Source organism: Narcine bancroftii, chromosome 2 (genome assembly GCF_036971445.1).
Source record: "Narcine bancroftii isolate sNarBan1 chromosome 2, sNarBan1.hap1, whole genome shotgun sequence".
NCBI lineage: Eukaryota > Metazoa > Chordata > Chondrichthyes > Torpediniformes > Narcinidae > Narcine > Narcine bancroftii.
The window spans coordinates 242,991,415-243,017,434 of NC_091470.1; the positions used below are offsets into that span (position 1 = coordinate 242,991,415).

The following is a 26,020-nucleotide window of genomic DNA, read 5'->3' on the forward strand; positions in this document are numbered from 1 at the left end:
TCTCCACTTCAACCACTTTCTGTGGCAAAATAGTCCACTCTCCAATAACTGTCTCTGCAAAAGAGTATCTGTCAGCACTGTCTTGGCTCAATCAGTGGGATTTTACACTGATAAGAATTAATTATTTCTTCACATTTCCCAAGCAATTAACCACCTAGTTAATAGGGGTGGCACAGTTGGCGTAGCAGTTAGCCTTTTACAGCGCCAGCAATCGGGGCAGGGGTTCAAATCCTGTGCTGTCTGTAAGGAGTTTGTACATTCTCATGTGTCCATGTGGGTTTTCCCCAGGGGCTCCAGTTTCTTCCCACCGTTCAAAGCGTATCAGGGGTGTGGGCTAATTCGGAGTAAACTGAGCGGCACAGACTCATGGACTGAAATGGCCTGTTGCTGTATGCCTAAATTTTTTAAAATCCAAATGTGGACATCAACATCCATTTGTTAAAGGCAATTTTATTATAGATAATTGCTGGTTGAAATATCCAAATGAAAAGACAACTATATTAAGGGGTTTTGATGAGTGCATGGATAAATGCAAGTACAATGGAAACATATGGTAATTGACAGTATTAAGAATGTTTTCTTTCATCTAATAGCCTAATACGACATCCAAAAGACAGAGCTTAAAGAAACATGTGGATATTGTCAATCAAAATGGACAGAAAATAAAAACAACTATGTCAATGGATATTAAAATACCTTATACTGGCAGAGATAAAGATCAGAAAGGATATAAAAGGTAGGTTCATTTGAGAAAGAAAGTTATGTGTTAATGCACCTTTCATTCAAAGCAAAGAAGATTAAAATAGACAGCAGGATTGTGCAAGCTGTTTAGATTGTTTTTATAAGGAAGCAAGACAGAAATTTTGGACAAAAGCAACACCTCCTGTGTTGTAAAAATCAATGATTCCACATAAAATTGTTTGAATTAATAATGGGCATAAGAAGTATTTAATACAAGGATACTTTTTTAAAAATTACAAGCTGAAACTTATCCACATCAGGATAGAGGAGGAAAGGTTATTGTAATATTTTTAAGTATCTTACAAGTTAACAGTGGAGCAGAGAGTGAATTCCAGAGTTTAGAGTCTGGACAAGCATCGTTGACAAACACAGTGAGGCTGAGGGAAGGGAAGAAAATAAAGGATACAGAGGTTAGAATTTCAATACATAGTGCACTGAAAGTTGGTGAGGAGCATGCCCTTGGATGTGTCGATCCTAAATAAAGATAGGCTTTTAATTCGAGCAATACACTTAGGAAATATTGAAATATATTTTGAGATTTAATGTAGAAATTGTGCCAACCACTTTACAAATATTATTTAACTGCTATATCAGTTAAAAATAGAGACAGTGGCTGAAGTATCAAGTGGAAAATTACTGCCTTGCTTTGAAAAAAGCCAGATTTATTTTTACATTCACCAAAGATGACCTTTATTTAATGCCTCATTCAAAACTGACATCTCTGACCAATAGAGCTTAGCACTCTGGAGACACACAAGAAACTGCAGATGCTGGAATTTAGAGCAAAAATCAATCTGCTGGAGGGACTCAGTGGGTCAAGCAACAAGAATAGGTGAAAACAAATGGGTTAGGGTGGGGCTGGGTTGGAGAATATTGGAGAGAGAACAAAAATGGGGGAGAAGGAGAAAGCTCTGAAGTAGAATGAGTGGACATGTTACCTGAAATTAGAAACTTCAATATTCATAACTTAAGGCTATCATCTGTCCAAGTAGAATACAAGTGTTGGAAAATTGAACAGTACTGCACAGTGCAGACCCTTTGGCCTACAATGTTGTGCCAAGCCATTTGAGCTACTCAATTATCAATCTAACCCTTCCCTCTGTCACAGCCCACAAGCCCCCTTTTTTTTTAATATCCACATATCTATCCAAAAGTATTTTAAGAATCCACATTATATCAGTCTCAACCACAATTCCTGCCAGTCCATTCCAGATACCAAACATTCTCCGTGTTTAAAATAAACTATTTTTGACATCTCTCTGAACCTTCCTCCATTCACTTTAAACAAATGATCTCTGGTATTTGGCCATTGATGGCCATGGTAAATGGTGCCAGTTGTCCACTCTATCTGTGGCCCTCATGATATTATCAGTCCCACAAAGTCCTCTAGCTTGCTCAACCTTTCTTTATAAGATGTGTTCGCTTCTCTAGGCAGCACCTTGGTAAATCTCCTCTGGATCTTTCAAAATCTTCCATATCCTTCCTTTAATGGCACACCCAAAACTAAACACTTTAAGTGTGAGCTAACCAGAGTTTTATAGAGCTGTAACATTACCTTGTGGCTGTCAAAAAACAATCACCTAACTAATGATGCCCAACACACCACACCTTTTGAACCACCCTATCAACTTGCTCAGAAACTTAGGGATCTGTGGATACACCCCAACATTCCCACTACTAATAATTCTGCCATTAACCTTTGGGCTCAATCTTCCAAAATACTCTTCCTTTTGTTCATGTTAGGCCTCACTTGGACAGTGGAGAATGATAAGGTTGAACAGGTAAGTGTGCAATCAAAAGGGGAGCATGCTGCAGGGATTGTAAATTTCATACTTCTTCACTGTACATGATCTCTTCCCCCATCTTCAGTTCCATCTGATCCAATTTGTTCTTCACCTCTTCCTCAATAACTTCTACTTATCAGATTCCTGCACCAATAGCCTTGATCTCTTCATCACGCTCTTCTAGTTGTCTCCTACCTTACTCTGTAGGAGTTATCCTTTCCCACCAGACTTTCCTTTTTTCCTTGCCTCTCTCTCCCTTTAACTGGCATCTGTCCATCATCCTTCACCTTCTTTGGTTCACCAATCTTACACTAACTATCTCCCTCTCTCGTCTGTCTTGCGTAAGGGTTCCAATCCGAAATGTTGACCATTCTTTTTTTCCCTCCTGATACTGCTTGACCCCCGATTTCTTCCAGCAGATGGTTTTGTGAGGCAATTCCAGACTTTATAGTCTAGACAACTGAAGGAGTGTCAGAGAAATGGACTGGGAATGGGACAAGGGGAAATATTTCTTATGCTATCTCTACCACATACTTGAGGGAATCATTCTCAAATAGAAACAAAAAATTAACAACTTAACTTGAACTTATCAATTGGACTTTATCAACTAAAACAGAGCTGAGAATTCATTGGCTCCATGTGTTGGTAATGGCTGTGACAAGTCCTGTTGCCCAAGAGGAAAATGTCACTTGCATGTACACGTTCTGTTCTGAATACTGATACACAGTTTTCAGAATTGCAATATTTATGCAATTAGGATCTGTAACCTCAAAATCCACACTGAAGTCAACATAGCAGTTATCATTATATCCCACAATTCATTTCCAGGGTGGGCAAATCAGAATGAATATGATTGGCTATTGTCACAAGCAATTAGAGTCATAAAATCATATACACACATGCACAGAAATAAAATCAAGAGGTTGACATTTTGATGTGCATATTCAGCAGTAAGTAATGGCTCCACCATCAAAGGAGTAAAATGCCACCGCTTTGATAATCCAGTCACATGGGAAATGATTGGTTATGGTGAAAAATACACATTTATCATTTTTTTTAAAAATGTTCGTTGAACAATGTTTTCTCACCTTACATGTTTCCCAAATACACCTAAAAACGCAAATAATCTATTTAATATTATCTTTAAATTTCCTCCTGTCAACCATAACAGTTTACCATTTAAAGGGGGAAATGCACAACATAATGGTGACTTTGTCAACCTCCGAATGTCACATTGCCAAATGAAGATTCTCATCATCCACTGAGTGAGATGTTCTTGGGCGGCATAGAGTTTTTTTTAAAATTGATGTCAGCAGTAATTAATAAGTCTCTGGATAGAAGGGGTGACTTGATTCATACATTACTGTCCTATACCGATCAATAACATCGAAAGAGGTCAACGCTTCCTTTCTATCTCAGAATCCGTGCCAAGTTAACCGACCCGCACCAGTAAAACCAAAGACTGCAGTAAACAAGCCTGCGGATGTCGCCGCTGTTAATTTCAAATACATCTCATCCATTTGGGCACGAGAAATCCCCCAATGAATTAAGCGCCGCGAAGAGAACAGCATTCGGCCGGGGATTAGTGCGGTAGAGTATGCAGAGATATTAAAGGAAAGGAAATCCTCTTACAAAAATCATATGGGGGCGGGGAGAGCCCAGGGCAGTGAATCTTTACAACGTGTCATCTGCTTGTTGGGACAGCAAGAAGACAGAGTTCACTCTAACCCCACACCGTGAACGGTGCCAGAAACAGCCCCAACTCCTTCCACTTTGATGGAAAATAAGTGAATCAACCAAACGTATTCAATCTTTGCGATCACTCGGAGCCTCTCGCTGCACTTGTGATTAAATGGTGCAGGGCACCAGACAGCCCGTTACCCACAGGGTGCCAGTCTCCCTTTTAGAGGTTTATTTCGGTATAAAGCCTGGCCAAGGCCTGCGGCTCCATCCGCCTCGGCGGAGGTGTCCCAGCCAAGGTTCTGGAGAATTTGGAGCCCGAGCAACAGACCCCGTCGACTCTCTCTCTAAGTATCTATCTACTCAGATCCCGATAACCGGTACAGAAATTCGGATTCCACGTATTCCTGGCAAACACCAGCCACAAATCTCGGCTCTTCCAGGTCTGCCTCGGCTGAATCAGTCCCGTAGGCCGTGCTGAGCAGTGCGCGCAACCGAATCCCAGTCTGCGCTGCCATGGTTTGCATCAACATCACCGCCCCCCCCCCCCCCCCCCCCCCACCCCACTTCACGGCCGCTTCCTTCCCCTGAACCCACTACCACCTCACCACTCCATCCTCTTCATCTGCCACTCTCCTCCGTTCAGACATATGAAACGAGCGGTCTCTTCCCTTCCCCACCCCACCCTCAGCTCTGAGGTTTGGGGCAGCGAGTCGCTGTCCGCCTGTTTGGGTGCTGAAACTGCTCCTCTCTGCAGCTTGGCAGCCGCGGGGTCCGAACCCGAAAAGACAAGCGCCTTCCCCAAAACGGAGCAAGTCGGCTGTGGTAAAGTAAGAGATTGCTGCCAACTCTGACCTTTTCTTGGGCCCTGTTCAGCCGCTTCTGAACATTTTTAGCGAAGACTCCTGTTTTGATGTTGTCCGCCATGACTGATCCGTGCGAGTGCTTCAGTCGCCGGGCTGCACCTGGAATGGGGCGGCCGCAGTTTCAACTCTTAAAGCGACCTCCACCCGCCCTGCAGCGACGCTCGCCCGTGTGCAAACATGCACAGTGCTGTGGAAATACAAGTTTACCGAAATATTATCGTACCCGATTTGTTTTAGTTCGATAACATGATAAATTAGATAGAAATGCAAGCACAGCACTGTTTGTGTTAGAGGTAGATGCGCTAGGCTAATGTGCATAAATTTAAAAATACGAAGACCAATAAGCGAGTGTGTGTGTAACATATACACACACACTCACACACATGTACATGTACTGTGTATATATCTATTTAAAATTCTGTGTTCTGTATACATACATCGAGAGAGAAAAAATTAAATACTTATATATCCATATATATATATATATAGCAAATGAGTTAAAGCTTACCCCCATGCAAGTATTTGTGTGTACATTTGTATGTCTATAGGCTGAAGCCGTGTATATGTATACATGTTTTCGTGTATCTACAAAATAGCCAAATATAGCCAAAGAAACAATCTGCTCATCATTATTCATTTATAATGCGTTCAAGCCATTCATATATTTTTAATATTGTTTCCTTTTTTTTATCTGCTGGGTGTAGCTATTTATATTTGCGTACTGATTGATCTCGGAGAGTAGAGAACCGTGTTTATTTGGCCACGGTATAAAAAATATTTTTCGCGTCGGACCTGCGGCATTATACTGTATTTTGGAGGAAAAACAACATCTGTAGTTAACGTGACGTATTATTTGTGTGTTAATTCATTGCCAAATAGAAGCTAAAACATATTCAAGATAATTCGCAGAAATGTTTGTATTTGTTCCAACATCGTAATTCTACTTACACAAGAATACCTTTATATTATATAAAACGATCTTTTTCTTGTTTTGAAAGGAATAGGAACCCATTGATTTACATCGATATTTTAAAATCCGGTTATCTCGTTCACTCAATGTTCCCGTCGACTTAATTGTGTTCACGGGGTTGCAGCGTAAACCTTAAATACAGGAAGATAACTGTGAGCAGAGATTCATGTTCAGGAGTTGATCTCACTATTTTCTCATTTTGTCAGTGATCTGTTCATATTAGTTTTTCCAAGGTCAAACATCAAGGTTATTCTTTTGATATGCGAGAGACTGCAGATGCTAATATCTGGATGATGGTTTGGGATCAAAAAGGTCGGCCATTCTTTTTCTCCCTCTGATGTTGCTCGACCCGCTGAGTTAAGACCATAACCAAAAAACATACAGCAGAATTAACCCAGTCAGCCTGTTCTGCCATTCAAATCGTGGCTGATGTATTTTTCCTCTCAAACCCATTCTCCTCCATCAGATTTTTTTTTTTAGCTCACAGGTATTCTTTCATTTTTTTTAGAACTACCTCATTAACATCAAGATGTATGTGGCCATAGCATCACACTTCCCAACAAAGTCTGTATATATCCCAAGCAATATTTCATCTCAATCACTCACTTAAAAGTTACTGCCGACTCTATTTTTTTCTGAGAAAGATGAGCAAGAATTCTTCAAAAGTACTTCCTTGGCTGTAAACCGTTTTCAGAGATCTTGAGTTTACAGATGCTATATAAATGCAGGCCTACATTCTTTTAAAGAAGACTACGAATTTGGGCGCAGATATTAGTCTGTTCCTTCTTTACTTCTTGATGCAAAGATGAAACCAATGCACATTTAAACCACTCAAAATCTGATTTATAGGAATAGACAAAAATAAGCTAAACTAAACTTTACTGAGTAAGAAGTCTTGACTCAAGAGCTGCAGCATCAGAAAACAATGATTTTCATAAGAGGGGGTTGCAGAAAGCCTCAGGGGATAACTGTGAAGTGAATTCAAAGTAGTAATCCAAGATATAAAAGGCACCCTATAAGATGAGCGGATAGAGCCTGCATTGGGTATTGACTGATAGATCAGTAAAACATGAAATAACCAAAGCATATTGACTTTGTTCTGATCAAATAAACTTTTCTGAATATTGATTCTCAGTTCTTAGTCAGAGATACTGCCAATAGTAACCCACCAAGAATTTTAGAGCTATCAAAGCTGTCGGGAATTGGAAAGGTTCAGTGTCTGGAATATTACAAAATGTTTAAATCCAGTGAATGGGGATTGGAGCGAGAGTGTGCAAGAGTGGGGCTGCTTAAAAAAGGTGAGAGGTGTAAGTGGAGTGGCCATCAAGGAAGCTGCCTTTGCATGAGTTGGTCAGAGTTTATGGTGAATTGAGGCTTTGGTTCAAAAGGCTTTGGTGAGAAGAGGTGGAGACTAAGGTCAGTCTGGTGAGAGTTTATTATTATTTATTCTTTGCCCTTATCTGGTATCTGGTAGAACAGTCAGAATGGCAAAAGGGTTAGTGGAGTGTTCATCTTGTAAGATGTAGGAATTCTGGGAGATTTGCCATCTCCCTGATAGCTACACCTGTACAAGATGCATTGAATTGCAGCTTCTTATAGATCGTGTTAGGTAACTGGAGCTGCAGCTCAATGACCTTCATCTCATACAGGAGAATGAGGAGTACATAGATAATAGTGACAGGAAGGAAGTTACACTGAAACTGGAGGAGGCAGGTAGCTGGGCAACTGTCAAGTGAAGGAAAGCAAAAATAAGAGGGCAAGTAGTGTAAGGTGCCCCCTTTTTTTTTTTGAAATTTATTTATAGTATCTCCATACATTCATTTTAATAGATACTAAATAATTTTCAAATTTTCACCCCCCCCCCCCCCCACCTCCCCTAACCCCTTAGGAAACCACCTTGTGGTGGTTAATTCCCAAAAACCCAAATGGGTGTGGTATAAACCACAAGTGGCATATGACTTTCGGGAGCAGAAGTACCACCCCCTCCCCCCCCCTCCCCAGGCAGACAAAATACACGTATAAACCGAAAAATCATCATTTCTTATGTCCATAAAACCCCGGTCCATCAATTTAACCAATCTTATTCATAAACTCTTTTTTTTGAAAATCCAAACTTGATATTAAATTTTGTACCCTTTCCACCCTCCCAACACTGAGTTAAACATTGTTTACAATCAATAAAAGTTTTTTTTTAAATTTCTTTTTTCAAGTCTTCCTGAATTTCATCCACTGAATTAAAACACCTCTGAACATCCCAGTTCAACACCAAATCTTCCATTCTTCTCAGTCTCAAGTTGAATTTGTAGCTTTCTTTCAAAAAAAAGTTTTTGTTTCAAATCTTTTAAAAATTTCTTGAACATAATTCCTTCGGTCTTGATCTTCTAAAGCATCAATGTTATTCATAAGTTCTTTCTTCTGTGTTTCCCAATTTAATACCAAATTTTCCACTTTGTCAATCTTCTCAATGTTAAGTTGAAATTATTGTTTATTTTCAAGAAAAACTTATTCAAAATTTTTAACTCTTCTTGGACATTGCTCCTTCGACTTTAATTTTATAAATCATCAATCTTGTTCATAGTTTCTTTCTACTGAATTTCCAAATTTAATAATAAAGTTTCCGTTTTTTCCAATTTTCTCAATATTAAACTGATCTTGTTGTTTAGTTTAAAAAAAAACCTTTTCAAAACTATTAAAATCTGTTTGCAATGTATGCATACTCACAGATAATAAATTCACTCTTCCAATATTCCATCCAAAAAAAATCACTGATAAACCTTATTGCAGGTCAAGGAGTTCCATATATATGTTTATCTTCAGAAAATATTTCAAATATTTCAAATCAACATTCGTCACCATCTTTCAAAAAGGAGTCCGAAATCAACTTTAATAAGTTCTGTTCTTGAGAAAATTCCAGCACCAACTCCGACTCTGTCTGGGCAAATAGGTCAAATTTCTTCCAAAGTCAAAGAATGTAATTTTGTTCTGTATTTATAGATAATAAATTCATCCTTCCGATATTCCATCCAAAAAAAAAAAATCACTAATAAACTTTAATGTTATCTGGATTTTTAAAACTCACGGGCACCATCTTTCAGAGGGGTGTCCAAGGCCAGCTTATCCGACAGTCCAATTAATGAGCTCCGTTCTTAAGAAAATTCCAGCCTTGACTCCGTGGTTCTGTCTGGGCAAGTAGGCCGAGTTTCTTCCAAAGTCGGAGAGTGTGGTTTTGTTCTGTATTTGAACTCTATTTTCCTTAATCTTTGTTGCCATTTTAAACATCTTTCAGAGGGGTGTCCAAGGCCAGCTTATCCGACAGTCCAATTAATGAGCTCCATTCTTAAGAAAATTCCAGCCTTGACTCCGTGGTTCTGTCTGGGCAAGTAGGCCGAGTTTCTTCCAAAATCGGAGAGTGTAGTTTTGTTCTGTATTTGAACTCTATTTTCCTTAATCTTTGTTGCCATTTTAAACTAAAAACAATTGATAAACAAAACAAAGACTTTTAACAGAAAAGAAATATTCTTAAAACGGGTATTTATATAACTGCCTGGGGGAGACCGGGAATGCACGTCCGCTCCCTACGCCATCTTGCCACGCCCCCCCCGTAAGGTGCCCCCTTGACAGTTCCATCAATAATGTTTTCAGTTTTGGATACTGTTGGTGGGGTCAACCTAGCAGGATAAAGCCAACTGACTGGGTCTCTGGCACTGAGCTGCCCTGTGGCTCAGATGTGAAGGAGGAAGAAAAGAAGAGCAGTAGTGATCAGGGATTCATTAATTAGAGGGTAAGACAGGAGATTGTCTTGACACAAAAGAAAAACTCAAATGGTTTGTTGCCTCCCAGGTATCAGCGTCAAGAAGGACTCGGATCAGGTCCATGACATTGTGGCAGTACACATAATTACAGCGGCGAACTGGCCCCACTTGTCATGTGTGGTCAGCGGGGCAGCTGTGGCAAAGATGCCATCACAGATCCTTCTCTTCCTGTACAGACCAGAAGTACGTGTACACGCTTACATCAACGTGATGCAAGGGGTGGGCTCCAGATGGCCTTAAATGCTGTAGCATGAACCTCAAAGTCAATCAGTTGTGCTAAGTGAACTCACATCCTGCTGTCTCAGTTCTTTCACTGCGCTTGCGCTCAACCCACTACACTGGTGACCCCAATGAATCTCCACATTCTGAAGGCTCGGCACAACAGACCCTGCAGCTGTAGATGCTGTTGCATTAAAGCTGCCCACTTTCTGGATGAACAGGCCCCACACTTGGTTCAGCCAAGCAGAGGCCCAATTCCAGATCAAGCAGATTACCTCGTATCCAACAATATACTTTTACAGCATCAGCTCGCTAGACCAGGAAGCCGCTTCCAGGCATCACCAGAGGAACCTCTTCATTAGGACTTACGGGCTATCAAGGCGCGAAAGGGCTGCCAGGCTTCTTCACTTTGATGGCCTTGGGGACTGAATGCCATCCACCCTTGTGGATGAGATGCTCACCTTGGCAGAGGGACACAAGCCCTGCCTCATGTTCAAGCAGGCATTTCTCGAGCAAATGCCCAAAGACATTAGGCTAATAGAGGCCAAGATAGATTTCAGTGACCCACGTAAGGTCACAGCATGGTGCCATCAGCTGTGCTTGTTTCAGGGAAATGACAGGGCCAGCCGCCATTAGTGTCTGCTGTGGCTGGCCTGCCGAACAGCCTACTCCATGTCTGGGAGAGGATCTTGGAACATAGGAACATAGGAAGTAGGAACAGGAGTAGCCAAAAATGGCCCATCGAGCCTGCTCCGCCATTCAATACGATCATGGCTGATCTAATTTATGACCTAACTCCACCTACCTGCCTTCTCCCCATATCCCCTAATTCCTCTATCATGTAAAAATTTATCTAACCGAATTTTAAATATGTTTAATGAGGCAGCCTCAACCACTTCCCTGGTTAGAGAATTCCAAACATTCACTACTCTCTGGGAAAAACTATTTTTCCTCATCTCTGACCTAAATCTACTCCCCCAAATCTTGAGACTGAGTCCTCTCGTTTTAGTTTCCCCGGTCAGCTCAAAAAACCTTCCTACATCTATCCTATCCATACCCTTCATAATCCTATATGTTTCTATAAGATCTCCTCTCATTCTTCTGAACTCGAGCGAATACAATCCTAGATGATTTAATCTTTCATCATAAGTCAACCCCTTCATCCCAGGGATCAACCTAGTAAACCTCCTCTGGACCATCTCCAAAGCCAGTGTATCCTTCCTCAAATATGGAAACCAGAACTGGACACAGTACTCCAGGTGCGGTCTCACCAGTACCTTATACAGTTGCAACATTACCTCCCTACTCCTGAATTCAATTCCTCTTGCGATGAAGGCCAACATTCCATTTGCCTTCTTAATAACCTGCTGCACCTGCAACCTAACTTTTTGCGATTCATGCACAAGCATTCCCAAGTCCCTCTGCACAACAGCATGCTGTAGTTTTTCACCCTTTAAATAATATTCAGCTCTTTTATTTTTCTTGCCAAAGTGGATAACCTCACACTTACTAACATTGTACTCCATCTGCCAGACCTTTGCCCACTCATCCAGCTTAACTATATCCCTCTGCAGACTCTCCACATCCTCATTACAATTTGCTCTTCCACTCAGTTTGGTGTCATCTGCAAACTTGGCTGCACCACATTTTGTCCCCTCCTCCAAGTCATCAATGTAAATGATGAACAGTTGTGGGCCTAACATTGACCCCTGCGGCACCCCACTTTCCACTCTCTGCCAACCTGAAAAACTCCCATTTATCCTGACTCTCTGCCTCCTGTCAGACAACCAATTTTCAATCCAGGCCAATATACTTCCCTGGACTCCACTTTCCTGTAACTTACTGATAAGTCTCTTGTGCAGCACATTATCAAACGCTTTCTGGAAATCCAAATATACAACATCAACCTGTTCCCCTCTAACCACTGCACCCATTATATCCTCAAAGAATCCTAACAAGTTTGTCAAACAAGATCTTCCCTTTCTAAAACCATGCTGCGTCTGCCTGATTGAACCCTTACGTTCCAAAAGTTTCACTATTTCATCTTTAATGACGGCTTCAAGCATTTTTCCAACTACAGACGTCAAGCTAATTGGCCGATAATTTCCAGTCTTCTGCCTATATCCCTTCTTAAAAAGTGGCGTGACATTTGCTGTCTTCCAGTCTGCTGGGACCTGCCCAGAATCCAAGGAATTTTGGAATATGACCACCAATGCATCAACTATAACTTATGTCATTTCCTTCAGAACCCTTGGATGCATATCATCAGGACCAGGTGATTTGTCTAGCTTTAGTCCCATTAGTTTCTCCATCACTACTTCCTTTGTAACAACTATTTTATCAAGGCCCTCCCCAACATTCGCATCCTTAACTCCGCACTTGGGCATGCTGGACGTGTCTTCCACCATGAATACTGACATTTCCTCATTTTTTGCTACTAGTTTTCCTTTCTCATCCTCCAAGGGTCCTATGTTAACTCTGGCCACCCTCTTCCGTTTTATATATTTATAAAATTTTTTGCTTTCTGTTTTTATATTTTGTGCCAATTTACTTTCATAATCCTTTTTCCCATTTCTTATTACCCACTTTGTAACCCCTTGTTGTCTCTTAAAGTTTTCCCAATCTTCCAGTTTCCCACTTCTCTTTGCAGCTTTGTACACATGCGCCTTCAATTTTATACTCTCCTTTATTTCCTTTGTTAACCACGGTTGATTTTTCCCTCTCTTGTTGCCCTTTTTCCTGACCGGAATATATTTTTGTTGAGCATTACAAAATATTTCTTTGAAAATCTTCCACTGTTCCTCAACTGTTTCATCAATTAGCCTGTGCTCCCAGGCTAATTGATGCCCAATTCCTCCCTCATCCTATGGTAGTCACCCCTGTTTAAGCATAATATATTAGTTTTAGATCTAACTATTTCCCCTTCCATCTGAATGAGAAATTCAATCATACTATGATCGCTATTTCCCAGATGGTCTCTGACTATTACATCATTTACTCTACCTATCTCATTGCACAACACTAGATCCAGGAGAGCATTTTCTCTTGTGGGTTCCTTAACATGCTGCTCAAGAAAGCTATCGCGGATGCATTCTATGAAGTGCTCTTCTAGACTCCCACGACCAACTTGATTTTCCCAATCTATGTGGAAGTTAAAGTCCCCCATGACTACTGCCGTATCATTATTACATGCCTCACTTATTTCTCTATTTATTTCCTGTGCCATTAAACTATTGTTATTTGGTGGGCGATAGATAACACCCACCAATAATTTTTTCCCTTTGTTATTCTTTATCTCTAACCAAATGGACTCAACATTATGCTCTTTAGATCTTATATCATTCCTCACTACTGCCTGGAGCTCATCTTTGATTAAGAGTGCAACTCCACCTCCCTTACCATCCTGTCTATCTCTTTGCACCACCTGATACCCTTGAAAGTTTAATTCCCATTTCGGGTTACCTTGTAGCCATGTTTCCGTGATGGCTACCAAATCATAGGCATGGGTACCGATTTGCACCTCAAGTTCACTAACCTTATTTCTAATACTGTGGGAATTCAGATAAAGTGCCCTTATGCGCTTTGTCCTTTTAATATCTAGTGACTTCTGTAACCTTTTCTTTTGATTTTTCTGCCCACTATTTTTCTTTGTAATTTTCTTAAGACTATCATTGACCCGAAAACTCACTGCACCATCTGATTTTTTACTTTCTCCTCCAAACATTACTTTTCCTATTTTACTTTTCCTGGCCATTACTTTATCTTCCCTACCACTCTGGTTCCCATACCCCTGCCAAATTAGTTTAAACCTTGCCCCACTGCTGTACCAAACATACTTGCCAAAATGTTGACACCTTTTGGATTTAGGTGCAACCCGTCCCTCTTGTAAAGATCATGCCTTCCCCAAAAGAGATCCCAATGATCCAAGATGCCAAATCTTTGCCTTGTGCACCAGCACCTCAGCCACACGTTCATTTTCCTTATCCTTACATTCTTTTCTTCACTTGCATTTGGAACAGATAGTAATCCCAAGATCACCACCCTAGCGTTCCTGTCTTTCAGCTTTCATCCCAGCTCACTGTAATCCCTTTTCATTACCTCCTCCTTTTTCTTGTCAATGTCGTTTGTACCCACATGTACCAAGACATCAGGGTGCTCTCCCTCTCCTCTCAGAATATTTTGGACCCGATTTGTGATATCTCGTACCCTTGCACCAGGGAGGCAGCACAATGCGGGTATACTTATCTGGCTCACAGAACCTCCTGTCTGTACCCCTGACAATGGAGTCCCCAATAACCACTGCATTTCTCCTTTTCCTTTTCTTTTGCACCAGTCTGCCAGGCTCATTGCCATTGACCTGGTGCCTGTGGCCATCTTCTGTCCGGTCATTTCCCTCAACAGAATCCAACACAACATAACTGTTGCTGAGTGGGATAGTCACTGGTGTGCTCTCCGTTTTTCTAGCATTTTTCCCACTTACATGACATGGGTTCTAGAGTATTTATCGCCCTGAAAGTTGAGTCAATTAACTCCTCACTCTCCCTTACAAGCCGCAGGTCATCAATCTGCAACTCCATATCCCTCATTCGCTCCCTTAGTAACTGCATCTCGGTACACCTGGTGCAGATGTGGCCATTTGGGAGGGTGGAGGTCACCAATTGTTCCCACATCTGACACCCAGTACAGAGCACTAAACCTATTGGCATGACTTTGAATACTAAAGGCAAATAACTCAGCTTTCCTTTTCTCCTTGACTGCTTTCGCCGAAGCCTGATAAGCCAAAACCAGGAAGTCTCACTCCTTCACTGCTCCACTCACTCACTGAGCCACTCCTCGTGGGCCACTCCCTCCCCTTTCACTCCTTTTATTGGCCCCTTGACCAATTAACTCTGTCACTTTCAGCAAGCTCCTCCTCCTCTGATTCACAGCTCGACTCTCTCCAAGCTCCTCCTCCAACTCCCAGCCGAACTAAGTAGGCCCAAGCCCCGGTAAGCCCCCGACTTTAATAGCTTACCTTCTCCTCACTTTCAGCAAGCTCCTCCTCCTCTGATTCACAGCTCGACTCTCTCCAAGCTCCTCCTCCTCCTCCGACTCCCAGCCGAACCAAGTAGGATTCCTTGAGAATGCAGGTGTGGAGATAAGCATCATTCCCCCTATGTCATTGAGACATGCACGAGACCTCACGGCATGCAGCCAACATGGCCATTAAAACTTTTGGCAAGAGGCGCATGCCTGTTCATTTTGGTGAGATCACTTTCAATTGGTCATTCATACCTGCATTCGTGGAGAAGCCTCTTTTAGGTGCAGATTCCCTGCATGCTCACTATCTATTGGTAGACCCATGGGGCAAATGACTGGTCCACTCAGAAACCTTCCAAACTGTAGCCTTTGGCACATCCAATGAGCCAGACACACATCTCGCCTCTGTGGAGACTTTGCATGACCAATACAGTCGCCTCCTTGCCAGCTATCCCTCCATCCTGTGCCCCCAGTTCACCATCACCATGATGCAGCACCATTTAGCGACAACAGGCCCACCAGTGCATTCTCGAGCCCAATGTCTGGCCCCTGACAACCTCACCAAGAAAAAGTTTAAGCACATGGAAGACCTCGGTATTGTCCGTCAGTCTGACAGCCCATGGGCCTCTCCCCTCCATTTGGTGCCCAAGCCCAATGGCAGCTGGAGACCCTGCAAAGACTACAGATACCTCAATGATGCGATAATGCCAGACCACTACCTGATCCCCCACATCCAAGACTTTGTGACAAGACTCTTCTCTAAGGTCGATCTCATCCGGGGATACCACCAGATCCCCATTCACACAGACTATGTCTAAAAGACCACTATCATCACCCCTTTTGGCCTTTTTGAGTTTCTTTGCATGCCATTCAGCCTGAAAAACACAGCCCAGACCTTCCAGCGCTTCATGGACGCAGTTGGCAGAGACTTGCCTTTCATTTTCATCTACGTGGACAATATCATGGTAGCGAGCAAGACTCTTTGAGGGGCACATCTCACATCTTGACCAGCTTTTCAACCGACTTGCTGAATTCGGCCTCACCATCAACCCAGTAAAGTGCCATGTTCAGCCTCAAGGAAATCAACTTCTTGGGCCACAGAATCACCAAGGACGGTGATTTACCTGACAAGGTTAAGGACATACGACAGTTCACCAGACCAATAACTCTGAAGGGTCTTCAAGAATTTGTGGGCATGGTGAATTTCTGCAACAGGTTCATCCCTGCAGCTGCCAGCATCATGCACACTTGACATAAAAGTCAGACTCCAAGATGGAACTCAAGTGGAACAATGAGGCACAGGACGCTTTCCAAAAAACCAAGGAGGCCCTGGCTGCCACAATGATGCTTGTCCACCCATGCATGCCCTATAGGACGATCCCGAGCCCCACAGTTTCAGGACGGCGATCACAAATCTACAGCTCCAAGACCTCCCACTGGACACCAATGGCGCAACTTTCCTCTGTGACGCTTCCACTGGCCAACCCTGACCAATTATTCCCGCCCAGTGGAGATGAACGGTTTTTGACATGCTACTCGTCCTTTCCCATCCCTCCATTCAAATAATGGTACAGATCATTCTCCTTAATGGTCTAAAACCTGCATGCAGTGCCAAACTGCTAAGGTTCAGTGGCACACCAAACCCTGCCTCAAACAGTTTGACACGCTGACTTGCAGGTTCCAGCATGTCCACCTCGACATTGTGGGCCCCTTGCCAGTGTCCCAAAGGTTGCACTACCTACTCACAATAGTAGACAGATTCACCTGATGGCTGGAGGCCATCTCCATCCTGGATGCCACCACTGACACTTGCGACAGAGCTTTCCTCTCTGCCTGGGTCTCCTGCTTTGGAGTCTCAGCACACATAACTAGCGAATGGAGGACCCAATTCACTTCTGCCCTTTGGAATGAACTCTCCAAATTTCTGGGCACCCAGCTACACCACACCACTGCCTATCACCCTCAGTCCAATGGACTAGTCTAGCATTTTCATCACCACCTTAAGTTGGCACTGATGGCAAGGCTTGAGACTGCCATGGGTACTCCTTAATATATCCACATCTCAGAAGGATGGCCTCAAGACCTCCTCAGCAGAGTTGGTTTACGATGAACCCCTTGCAGTCTCAGGCCAATTTCTCCCTTCACCACCAGGCCAAGGCTCTGACACTGCCACTGTACTGGAAAGACTGAGACAAATTGGGATCACTCGCACCACCACCGCCATCGTGACACTGTCACCCCCCTCCAATTACCCTGCATGCTTAAACTCCTTGACTATGTGCTTGTTCGTAGGGCAGGCACAGGCCACCCCTCCAGCATCCCTATGAGGGACCCTCCAGCCAGTACACAGAGGTCAGCCACCTAAACAGCAGATCTCACCTACAATGCACCGTGAGTCCACTGGCGCTGGTTCTGGAGAGAAGTTTGTGTGGTTGCACTAATATTTGGAGTGGCAAACCAGCCCTGCTTGTCACGCGCAGTCAGTGGGGAAGCAGCGACAAAGATGATGTCGCTGGTCCTTCTCTTCTGTTACAGTCAGTGTGATGCAAGTTTTGGGACGTGAGGGGCGGGCTCTGGATGGCCTTAAAGGCTGCAGCGTGAACTTCAAGGTAAATCAGTTATGCTAAATGAACTCACAGCCTGCTGTCTCAGTTCTTTTGCTGCGCTCGTGCACAACCCACTACAGCATCCTGAAAAGGGAGGGTGAGCAGCCAGATGTTGGGGTATATATTGGTATAAACAACTTATCCACGAAAATGGATGCGGTCTTGAAGAGAAAGCAGGGAGCTAGGACATCAAGAGTATTAATCTCAGGATTGCTGCCTGTGCCATGCACCAGTGAGGATAAGAATAGGATGATAGGACAGATGAATGCAGAGGGCATGGTGTCAGGTTTCTGGATCATTAGGATCTCTTCTGGGGGAGGTACGATTTGTTCAAAAAGGATGGGTTCCATCTGAACTGGAAAGGTACCAATATCCTGGCAGAGAGGATTGCGAGAGTTATTGGGAAGGACTTAAACTAGTTTAGCAGGAGGATGGGAAACAGAATGATAGAACAGAGAATAGAGAAGATGGTGGAAAGACTGATGCAATGTGCAGTGAGATTGTGAGGAAAGACAGGCAGTGGAAGGAGCATAAATGGAGTCAACTGGAAGGATTGAAATTTGTCTATTATTCTTCACAATGTACATTGGTTCATCAACATGAGATCCCATCCGTGCATGCGCAGCCATCACATTCATTGACTTGCGAGGAGCAGCACGTGTTTTTGGCGTGGGAGCAAAAAAGCATTGAATCAGTGGGGAATCGTAGTAGAGCGACCCCAAAAAACAGCACTAAAATAGTAAGGCCTGGAGGAGCAGAGCCCTGAGGGAGATCGTAGGAGAACAATCCACAAAAATGGAGTCAAACCTCCCAAATGAGCCCTCCGGAGAAGGAGGTGAGCAGTAAAAATTTCGGGACTGCCGGTGGGAGGTTCCCGGGTCCCGATGAGGGGAGGCCCCAATGTAGCCCTCTGGAGACGGAGGTGTACTGGAATAGGTCCGGGACAACTGGAGGGAGGTTCCTAAGTCCCAATGAGGGGCTGGTGCAGAGGCAGGGTGGCGAGAGCCCACGGAGGAAGGACTTCAAGAAGAGCGCCCATAGTGCTTCGTTAGTGCCAAAAATCCAGCGGGCCCGTTGGGGTGCAGTGTTCCAGCTGAGGAGCAGCAAGACCGATTTACCTTCATTGGGGTGGGATCAGGCGACAGAGATCAACCTTCATTGAAGGTGAGGCCCAAGGCTGGCTGCACTGACCTGGCTTCGTGGAAGTTGTGCTCTGAAAATGATAGCAGCAATGCTGATCTACCTCCGCTGGGGGTGGGATCAGGTGACAGATCTACTTTCACTGAAGCTGGCTTCGTGGAAGTTGGGGTCTCAAAAAGCTAGCAGTGATACCGTTATGCTGCTACATGAGATGATTGGACCTCAGTACATTGAGTGGCAGTGAAAGGATCACAAGAGCAGGTAGGACCTGATTCAAACCTAACACATCATATAGTGAAGCCACCCACTCGACGGGCACGAATAATCATAAGAAAAAGCCCGAGGAAGGGTGTGGTCTCTGTACGAGGGGCACCTGCTTGATCGGGGTCCGAGAGTAAGGGCTGCAAGAGAGTAGAGGCCTCAGCCAGTGACGAAATTGTAAGCTGTCTGGACAAATTGGAGGACTCGTGACGGCCATGGTGAGTAAGTTTCCTACACCTTCAGAGCAGGGGGAGGACATTTATGATTATACATGGGATGACGATGAAGGGCCGGTAATGGAGGCCGAGTCACCCAAATCCCCATACACTGCTCTGCCCAGCCAGGATGAGAGCCATATACTGACTATTGCCGCAAAGTTTGTAGCATCGAAGGGTATCAGCCAGCCGCTAGAGGGTGATGTTGTGGGGTCAATAACCGAAAAAGTATCTAATACTTTTCAGGAGATACAAGTAGAATCTATCAAGAAGTACCCCTGCCCTGTTAACTGCCCTCTGTGGGAGATGCCTAAAGTAAACCCCACGATATGGGACAATTTCAACGTTCCCAAAAGGGCAAAAGACATGAAATTGCAAAGACAATAGGGGTCTCTGGTAAAAGGTATCTCACTGCATTCGCACAAATGCTCTCACACGATTTATCAGAGATCCAACTAGATGCTTTGGCCCTGTTATCCCATGTAAACTATGAACTGAATGCCTTCAGGAAGGAGCTGATTAAGCCCGACCTAAATGTAAGATATGCTCATTTGTGCAGACCATCTAACCCTGTAACGAAATTTCTATTTGGTGACTATCTCAGCAAACATGAAAGATTTGAATGAGCAGCAAAGGGCAGCAGCTGGCATGGTCAGAGGTTTGAGAGCACAGGCAAGAGAATCTGTTATGTTTCACCCCTATCGCAGGTATGCGTAGGAATTTAAGTGGGTTATCTGAGGCGGTTTCCCGCCCCAAGCGGCAATAGCCAGCAGATCTTTTATAGGACAACGTCCTCCATGGAGACAGCGGCAGCAGAATTTTTCTGCTCAAAATGCTTCTCGGAGGTGGACCCAGAATGCATCAGGCCGCAGACAAGGCATGTCGCGGAAGTGAACACTACACTACAGTTCAGTGCACTTGATAATTATAAGGCTTTAATGGTTGGTGGTCGATTAACACTATTCTGTGATAGATGGTGTAATATCACCACTGATGCTTCTATTCAGCAGACAGTGAAGGGGTATAAAATTGAATATGATCCACAGAAAACGCCTCCGATAAGGAGGAAGGCTCTCTCTCTCTCTCTATTTTATATATCTACACACATGCAGACCGCAACTGACTGAGGCTATACATGCCACGATCATGGCGTTAAAAAAGAAAAACTTTATTGATCATTGTAGCCATGAAAAACATGAGTTTTTGTATCGAACATCTTTAAGCAATCCAAAAGAAATGGCGGCACTAGAGTGATACTGGATCTATTGGATCTTAACGAGTATATCTTGGATAACATATGTTCTGTGATGCTGTTATGTAAGGGCTATTACCTTACTCCTTAGGCTTATGGTGGGGAGTCCGTTGGTATTCACGAAAAGCAAAGGTCTGCTAATCCAACCGGTATCAAATATCTCATCCATTGTCTCATTTAAGTTTGTTAGGTTTACAGGATTGGAGAGCGAGGACCAACATAAATGCTCTGCAGCCTAGAACTCTGGACATCTACGGGCATCTTGGAGAAAGTCTACACCAAAAGAGTATGCTTCCTATGTGAGGAAATGGAAAAGTACTGTGCCCAAATCGGACTGAATGTACAGTCAGCCTCTATTAGAGACATATTGAGTTTTTTAACCGATATGTTCTATGTGCAGGTGGCCAGCTACAGCGTGGTGAATACAGCAGAGAGTGGACTGGCTGCTTTCTTGACTCTCCAGGACTCTGAGCATGAGATAATGAACCACCCCCTGATCAAAAGATTTATGAAAGGAGTGTTCCACTTCGGTCCTCCAGTACCCCAATATAAGGAAATTTGGGACGTAAAGATTGTTTTGGACTACTGTCACCAACTTCCAGTTTGGACTCATGTAGCTTGTGCTATAAGCTGATAATGCTAGTGGCCTTGACATTGGCCCAGAGGGTCTTCCATTCATATGGACTATATCCGTTGGGAGGAGGACTGTGTAAGGATTCAAGTTGCAGACATTTTAAAACACAACAGGCAAGGGAAAATTGGGACAGAATTTTCATTGTATGCATACAGAGAAGATGAAAGGTATGTGTATTGGATTGCTTAAAAAGATGCGTTGTATGTACAAAACATATTAGACTAAATGAGAAATACCTCTTTATATGTTATAAAAAAGCACATCAGCGGGCTACCTTCCAGACGTTGGCCAGATGGCTGCAGGAGGTCATGAGAGAGTCATCAGTTTAGGTCCCATTCAACTAGAATGGCAGCGACCTCTGCAGCCAATAGGGCTGAGGTCCCTATATGGGATATCCTTCGCCAGGCGGGATAGAGTAATGAGAGAACCTTTGATAGATTCTACAACAAACCTTTAAATTCAGAGAGGTAGAATTTCACAGCTTCCATCCTTTACATGGCAGATTGAATAAGGCTGCAGAAAGGGGACGCATTGAACTGATTATGGTCTGTCGGACCACCCCTCCCCCTTTTTTCTTGTTTACGGATAAAGATGTTTGGTTGTAATAAATAATTCTAGTCATAAATATGTTTTGGTTGGTTTATCTAGTTTAGCTCTTTTAAGTTCAGTGGTTTCTGCCCTCCGGACTGTAAAGGAATGACTGCGTATGCATGGATGGGATCTAATATTGACTCACCAACTCCCATTGCTTGAATAATAATCATCAAACTTAGCACAGATAAATGCTCATTTAATGTCCATTTCAATGCAAGTATTAGGAATAAGCGAGAGGAACATAGCATGGATCAGTACGTGGAATTTGATGTTGTGGCTGTTGCAGAGACTTGGCTGACGCAAGGACAGGATTGACTGGTGCAGGGATATTTTAAAAGGGATAGAATGCGGGATAGTATACCAGCTTCAGAAAGGGACGACATTGTGGAGGGATTGTTTACTGAGTTATTGTGGGTGGAAGTCAGAAACAGGAAGGGAGTGATCATTCTTTTGGGAGTAGACCATAGCCTTTGAGATACTGAGAAGCAGATTTTGGAATGGTGAAAAAAAGTTGTTGTTATTGAGACTTCAAATTCCCTAATATTGACTGTCACCTCCATCACAGGGGAGATACCGAAAGATTGGCAAAAAAAATAATGAGGAAAATCCTGTGAGTTATAGACCAATGAGTCTTATATCAGTGGTGGGCGAACTATTGGAGAGGATTCTTAGGGACAGGATTTACAAGCATTTTTTAGAAGCATAGCATTCTCAGGGATAGCATGGCCTAATTTTGATGAAGTGTCGAAAGAAATTGATGGAGGTAGATATGGCGTATACAGATTTTAGTAGGTCATTTTATAAGGTTGACTCATTCAGAAAATCAAGAGGCATGAGATGCATGGAACCTTGGCTGGAGAGTCATTCAGAAAAGATTTGTCAGCAGAAAGCAGGGAGTAGTAGCAGATGGAACATATGCTGCCAGGAGGTCAACAATTAGTGGGATTCTGCAAGGATCTGTTCTTGAACCCTGCTCTTTGCAATTTTCAATAATGACCTGGACGAAGAAGTGGAAGGATGGGCCAGTAAGTATGTAGATGACATGAAGGGTTGAAGTGTTGTGGATAGTGGAGGTAAGGTTGTAATAGATTACAATAGGAATTTAGATAGAATTCAGAGATTAATGGAGATGGAGTTCAATCCGGTTAAGTGTAAAGTGATGCATTTTGGAAGGTGGAGTACATGGTCAATGACAGGATTCTTAACAGAGTGGAAGAACAGAGGGAACTTGGGGTCCAAGCCCACAGCTCTCTCAAGGTTGCCATGCAGATGGATAGGGTAGTTAAGAAGGCTTTTGGTACGGTGGCCTTCATTAGTCAGGGGATTGAGTTCAAGAGCCGAGAGGTAATATTACAGCTCTATAAAACTCTGGTTAGACTACATTTGGAATATTAATATAATATTAATATAAAACTTCAAACAATATAAACTCGATCCTCCCTCCATTGCAATGGGTGAAAATGAAAAAAAATCAATAATATTGTATAAAAAAACCCCACCTAACTGACTCTAATTAAAAAAATAACTAATAAAAACAGTTGAGCACCTTATCCTGAGGGTTACATATATTTTGTATTTTTTGTTCCTCCCATAAATTAAAAAAAAGATAAGACCATATCTCATTCTGTCTCTCAGAACACCTTCCAATAATTTAGCACTGATGTTAAGCTAGTTGGTCTGCAGTTCCCACCCTTTTCTTTGCAACCTTTCTTAAATCAAGGCACAATATGAGCCACCCTCCAGTCTAATGGCACCTCATCTGTGCACACATTTATTTGGGTCGGATAGGTCCCTTGGTATGCTGGTTGCCTTTCTGAGGCAGCAGGAAATGTAGATGGAGTTAATAGAGGTTTGTGTGGTGTTCTGAGCTAGTCACATACTTCTGTATCTTATTCCAATATTGGGTGGAGCAGATCCTGAAATGTGCTGTGATGCATCCAGCTAGGATTATTTTGATGGTATTCCTGTTGAAGGTGTTAGGCATATTCTGTATTAAGTGGGTCATCACTTATTTTTTTAACAGTGACCCCCCCAGTTCTAGGTTCTCCCACTAGAGGAAGCATATCCTCCTCAACTATCCTGTCAAAACCCCTCAGATTATTGTATCAATCAAGTCCCTGTTCATTCTTCTAAACTCTAGCAAATAAAAAACCAGCTGGTTAAACCTCTGTCATAAGACAACCTGCCCATTCCCAATATTCATCCAATAAACTTGCCCTGAATATTTTCAACACCTCAAACATTTTCCTTAAAAAAGGACAGAAATATGGTTATGAGGTTTCATCCATTCTCGAAATAACTGAACCATCCATTGCCTTTCACATCTTGTTAACTTTCTCAATTATTGCAATCCAGCCTTTGAGAATCATGTGCTTGGACCCTAAGATCACCCGACATCTCAGGCTCGGCAATTTTTCACTATTAAAATATCATGCTTATTTATTTTTCCTGTTGAAATGGACCATTACACATGTTCCCATTTTATCATCCATTTGCCAGATTTTTGGCCACTCACTTTAACCCATCTATAAACCATGCATCATTATAGTGTCCTCCCCTCCAATTTACTTTCTTCCTACCTTTGTGTCAACAGCAAATGTAGTAACCATGCCTTTGATGCCTTCATACATAATTTATATAAATAGTTAATGAATGTGGCCCCTACACCTGTGTAATACCCCTGGTTAAATTACCTATTTATTCGTTCAGTTTCCTGTTAACCTCCAACAGCATGGACATTATTTTTCACAATAATCTAAATATAAGAATATTCACCCATTATCTACAGCATGTTGTAGATCATGCCCTAATTCAATATGTTACTTCTTCAATGAATTCTAATAGCTTGGCCAAAAATAATTTCCCTTTTACAAAACCATGTTGATTTTGGTTTCCTGGATCAGGAATTCTAAAAAAGGAAACCCGCATCATCTTTCTCACTGGTTATTTCATTTAAGTCCCATTGAAGCCCACCAGGATGCAGAGATACTACTAATTTATTCTGAATCATGGCCCTGGTGATTGTAACTTTCCCAATTTCCCCCTCCCAAAGTTACAGTCATTTCTGGGGTGTCACTTTTATCTTCCAGCCTGAAGACTGAAGTAAATTTTATCCACAGTCGTCTACTTTTTTCCATTAAAATTTAGATAAACTTTTATGATCTGCTTTTGTATTTCTGGCTTGCTAATTTATTAATACTTTAGACATTTGTTGTTTTGGTTTATATTCTTTCCAGTCTTTTGACCTCCACCTGTTTTTGTGCAATTATTTGTTTTTCCTCCAAGTTTTCTACTATCTTTAACTTTTTCAGTTTGTTACAGATGATGGGTCCTTTCCTTGGATGTTTTCTTCCTTGTTGTAGAAAGTGACCACAATTCCCTGACCTTTAGCATAACTATGGACAAATATAGTAGACAAAATGGTAAAGTGTTTAATTGGGGGAAGGGCTAATAATGATGGGAAAAGGCAGGGACTGGGGAGGTTAAATTGAGAATAGATGTTCACAGGGAAAAGCACAGAAGTAATACGGAGGATGTTCAGGGACCACTTGCACAGGTTTCTGGATAGGTTTGTCTGTCTGAGATAGAAAAAAGATGGTGGTATAGGGAATCATGGTTAACAAAAGAGGTGAGACAGCTCTTAAGAGGAAAACAGAAGCATACATGAAGTTGAGGAAGCACAAGTCCAAAAGGGGCTCATGAATGGAATTATATAGTAGCCAGTAAGGAACAGAAGAAAGGACCTAGGAGAGCTAGAAAGAGGCAAAAGAAGGCCTCAGCAAGTAGGATTAAGGAAATCCCAAAGGTATTCTATGTATACGTGAAGAAACAGAAGGATGACCAAATTGAAGATAGGACAAAGGAGGGGACATGTGCTTGGAAGTGAGGGGTCCTAAGTGAATACTTTGCTTCAGTGTTCACTACAGCGAGGGATTTTAGTAGAGAAAAGGCTTAGATGCTGGAGCATGTTGAGGTTAAGAAAGAGAAAATGCTGAACTTTCTTAAAAACATTCATTATGAGATATACCCCAAATTACTCCAGGAAGTGAGGAAAGTGATTGATGGGCCACTGGCAATTATTTCTGTCCTCCTTCATCACAGGGGAATAGGAAGAATCCTGGGAATTATAGACCAATGAGTCTCATGACAGTGGTGGGAACACTATCGGAGAGGATTCTTAGAGACTGGATTAATGGGCATTTAGAGAAGCATGGTCTTCCCAGGGAT

General features: G+C 42.6%; 1 protein-coding gene and 1 long non-coding RNA gene across 6 annotated transcripts in view; one reads left to right on the forward strand and one right to left on the reverse strand.

Annotated features, from left to right (window-relative positions):
- Window positions 1–5,258, reverse strand: part of amph (amphiphysin) — a 202,642-nt gene extending 197,384 nt beyond the window's left edge. For 2 of the 5 annotated variants that reach the window (XR_011352088.1, XM_069920635.1), the window contains exon 1: window positions 5,061–5,253. Coding sequence is in view for 4 of the 5 variants with exons in the window: in XM_069920635.1 (XP_069776736.1) it covers window positions 5,061–5,132 (72 nt within the window). In the remaining variant the exon portion in view is untranslated. Of the gene's footprint in view, window positions 1–3,701; window positions 4,068–4,813; window positions 4,917–5,060 lie in introns of those variants that run through there. The other 3 variants (XM_069920633.1, XM_069920634.1, XM_069920636.1) reach the window with 3 other exon arrangements.
- The window catches only part of LOC138755181 (uncharacterized), a 35,175-nt gene continuing 13,976 nt past the window's right edge, over window positions 4,822–26,020 (forward strand). The window contains exon 1 of the long non-coding RNA XR_011352089.1: window positions 4,822–5,035. This is a non-coding gene — a long non-coding RNA (uncharacterized lncRNA). The remainder of the gene's footprint in view (window positions 5,036–26,020) is intronic.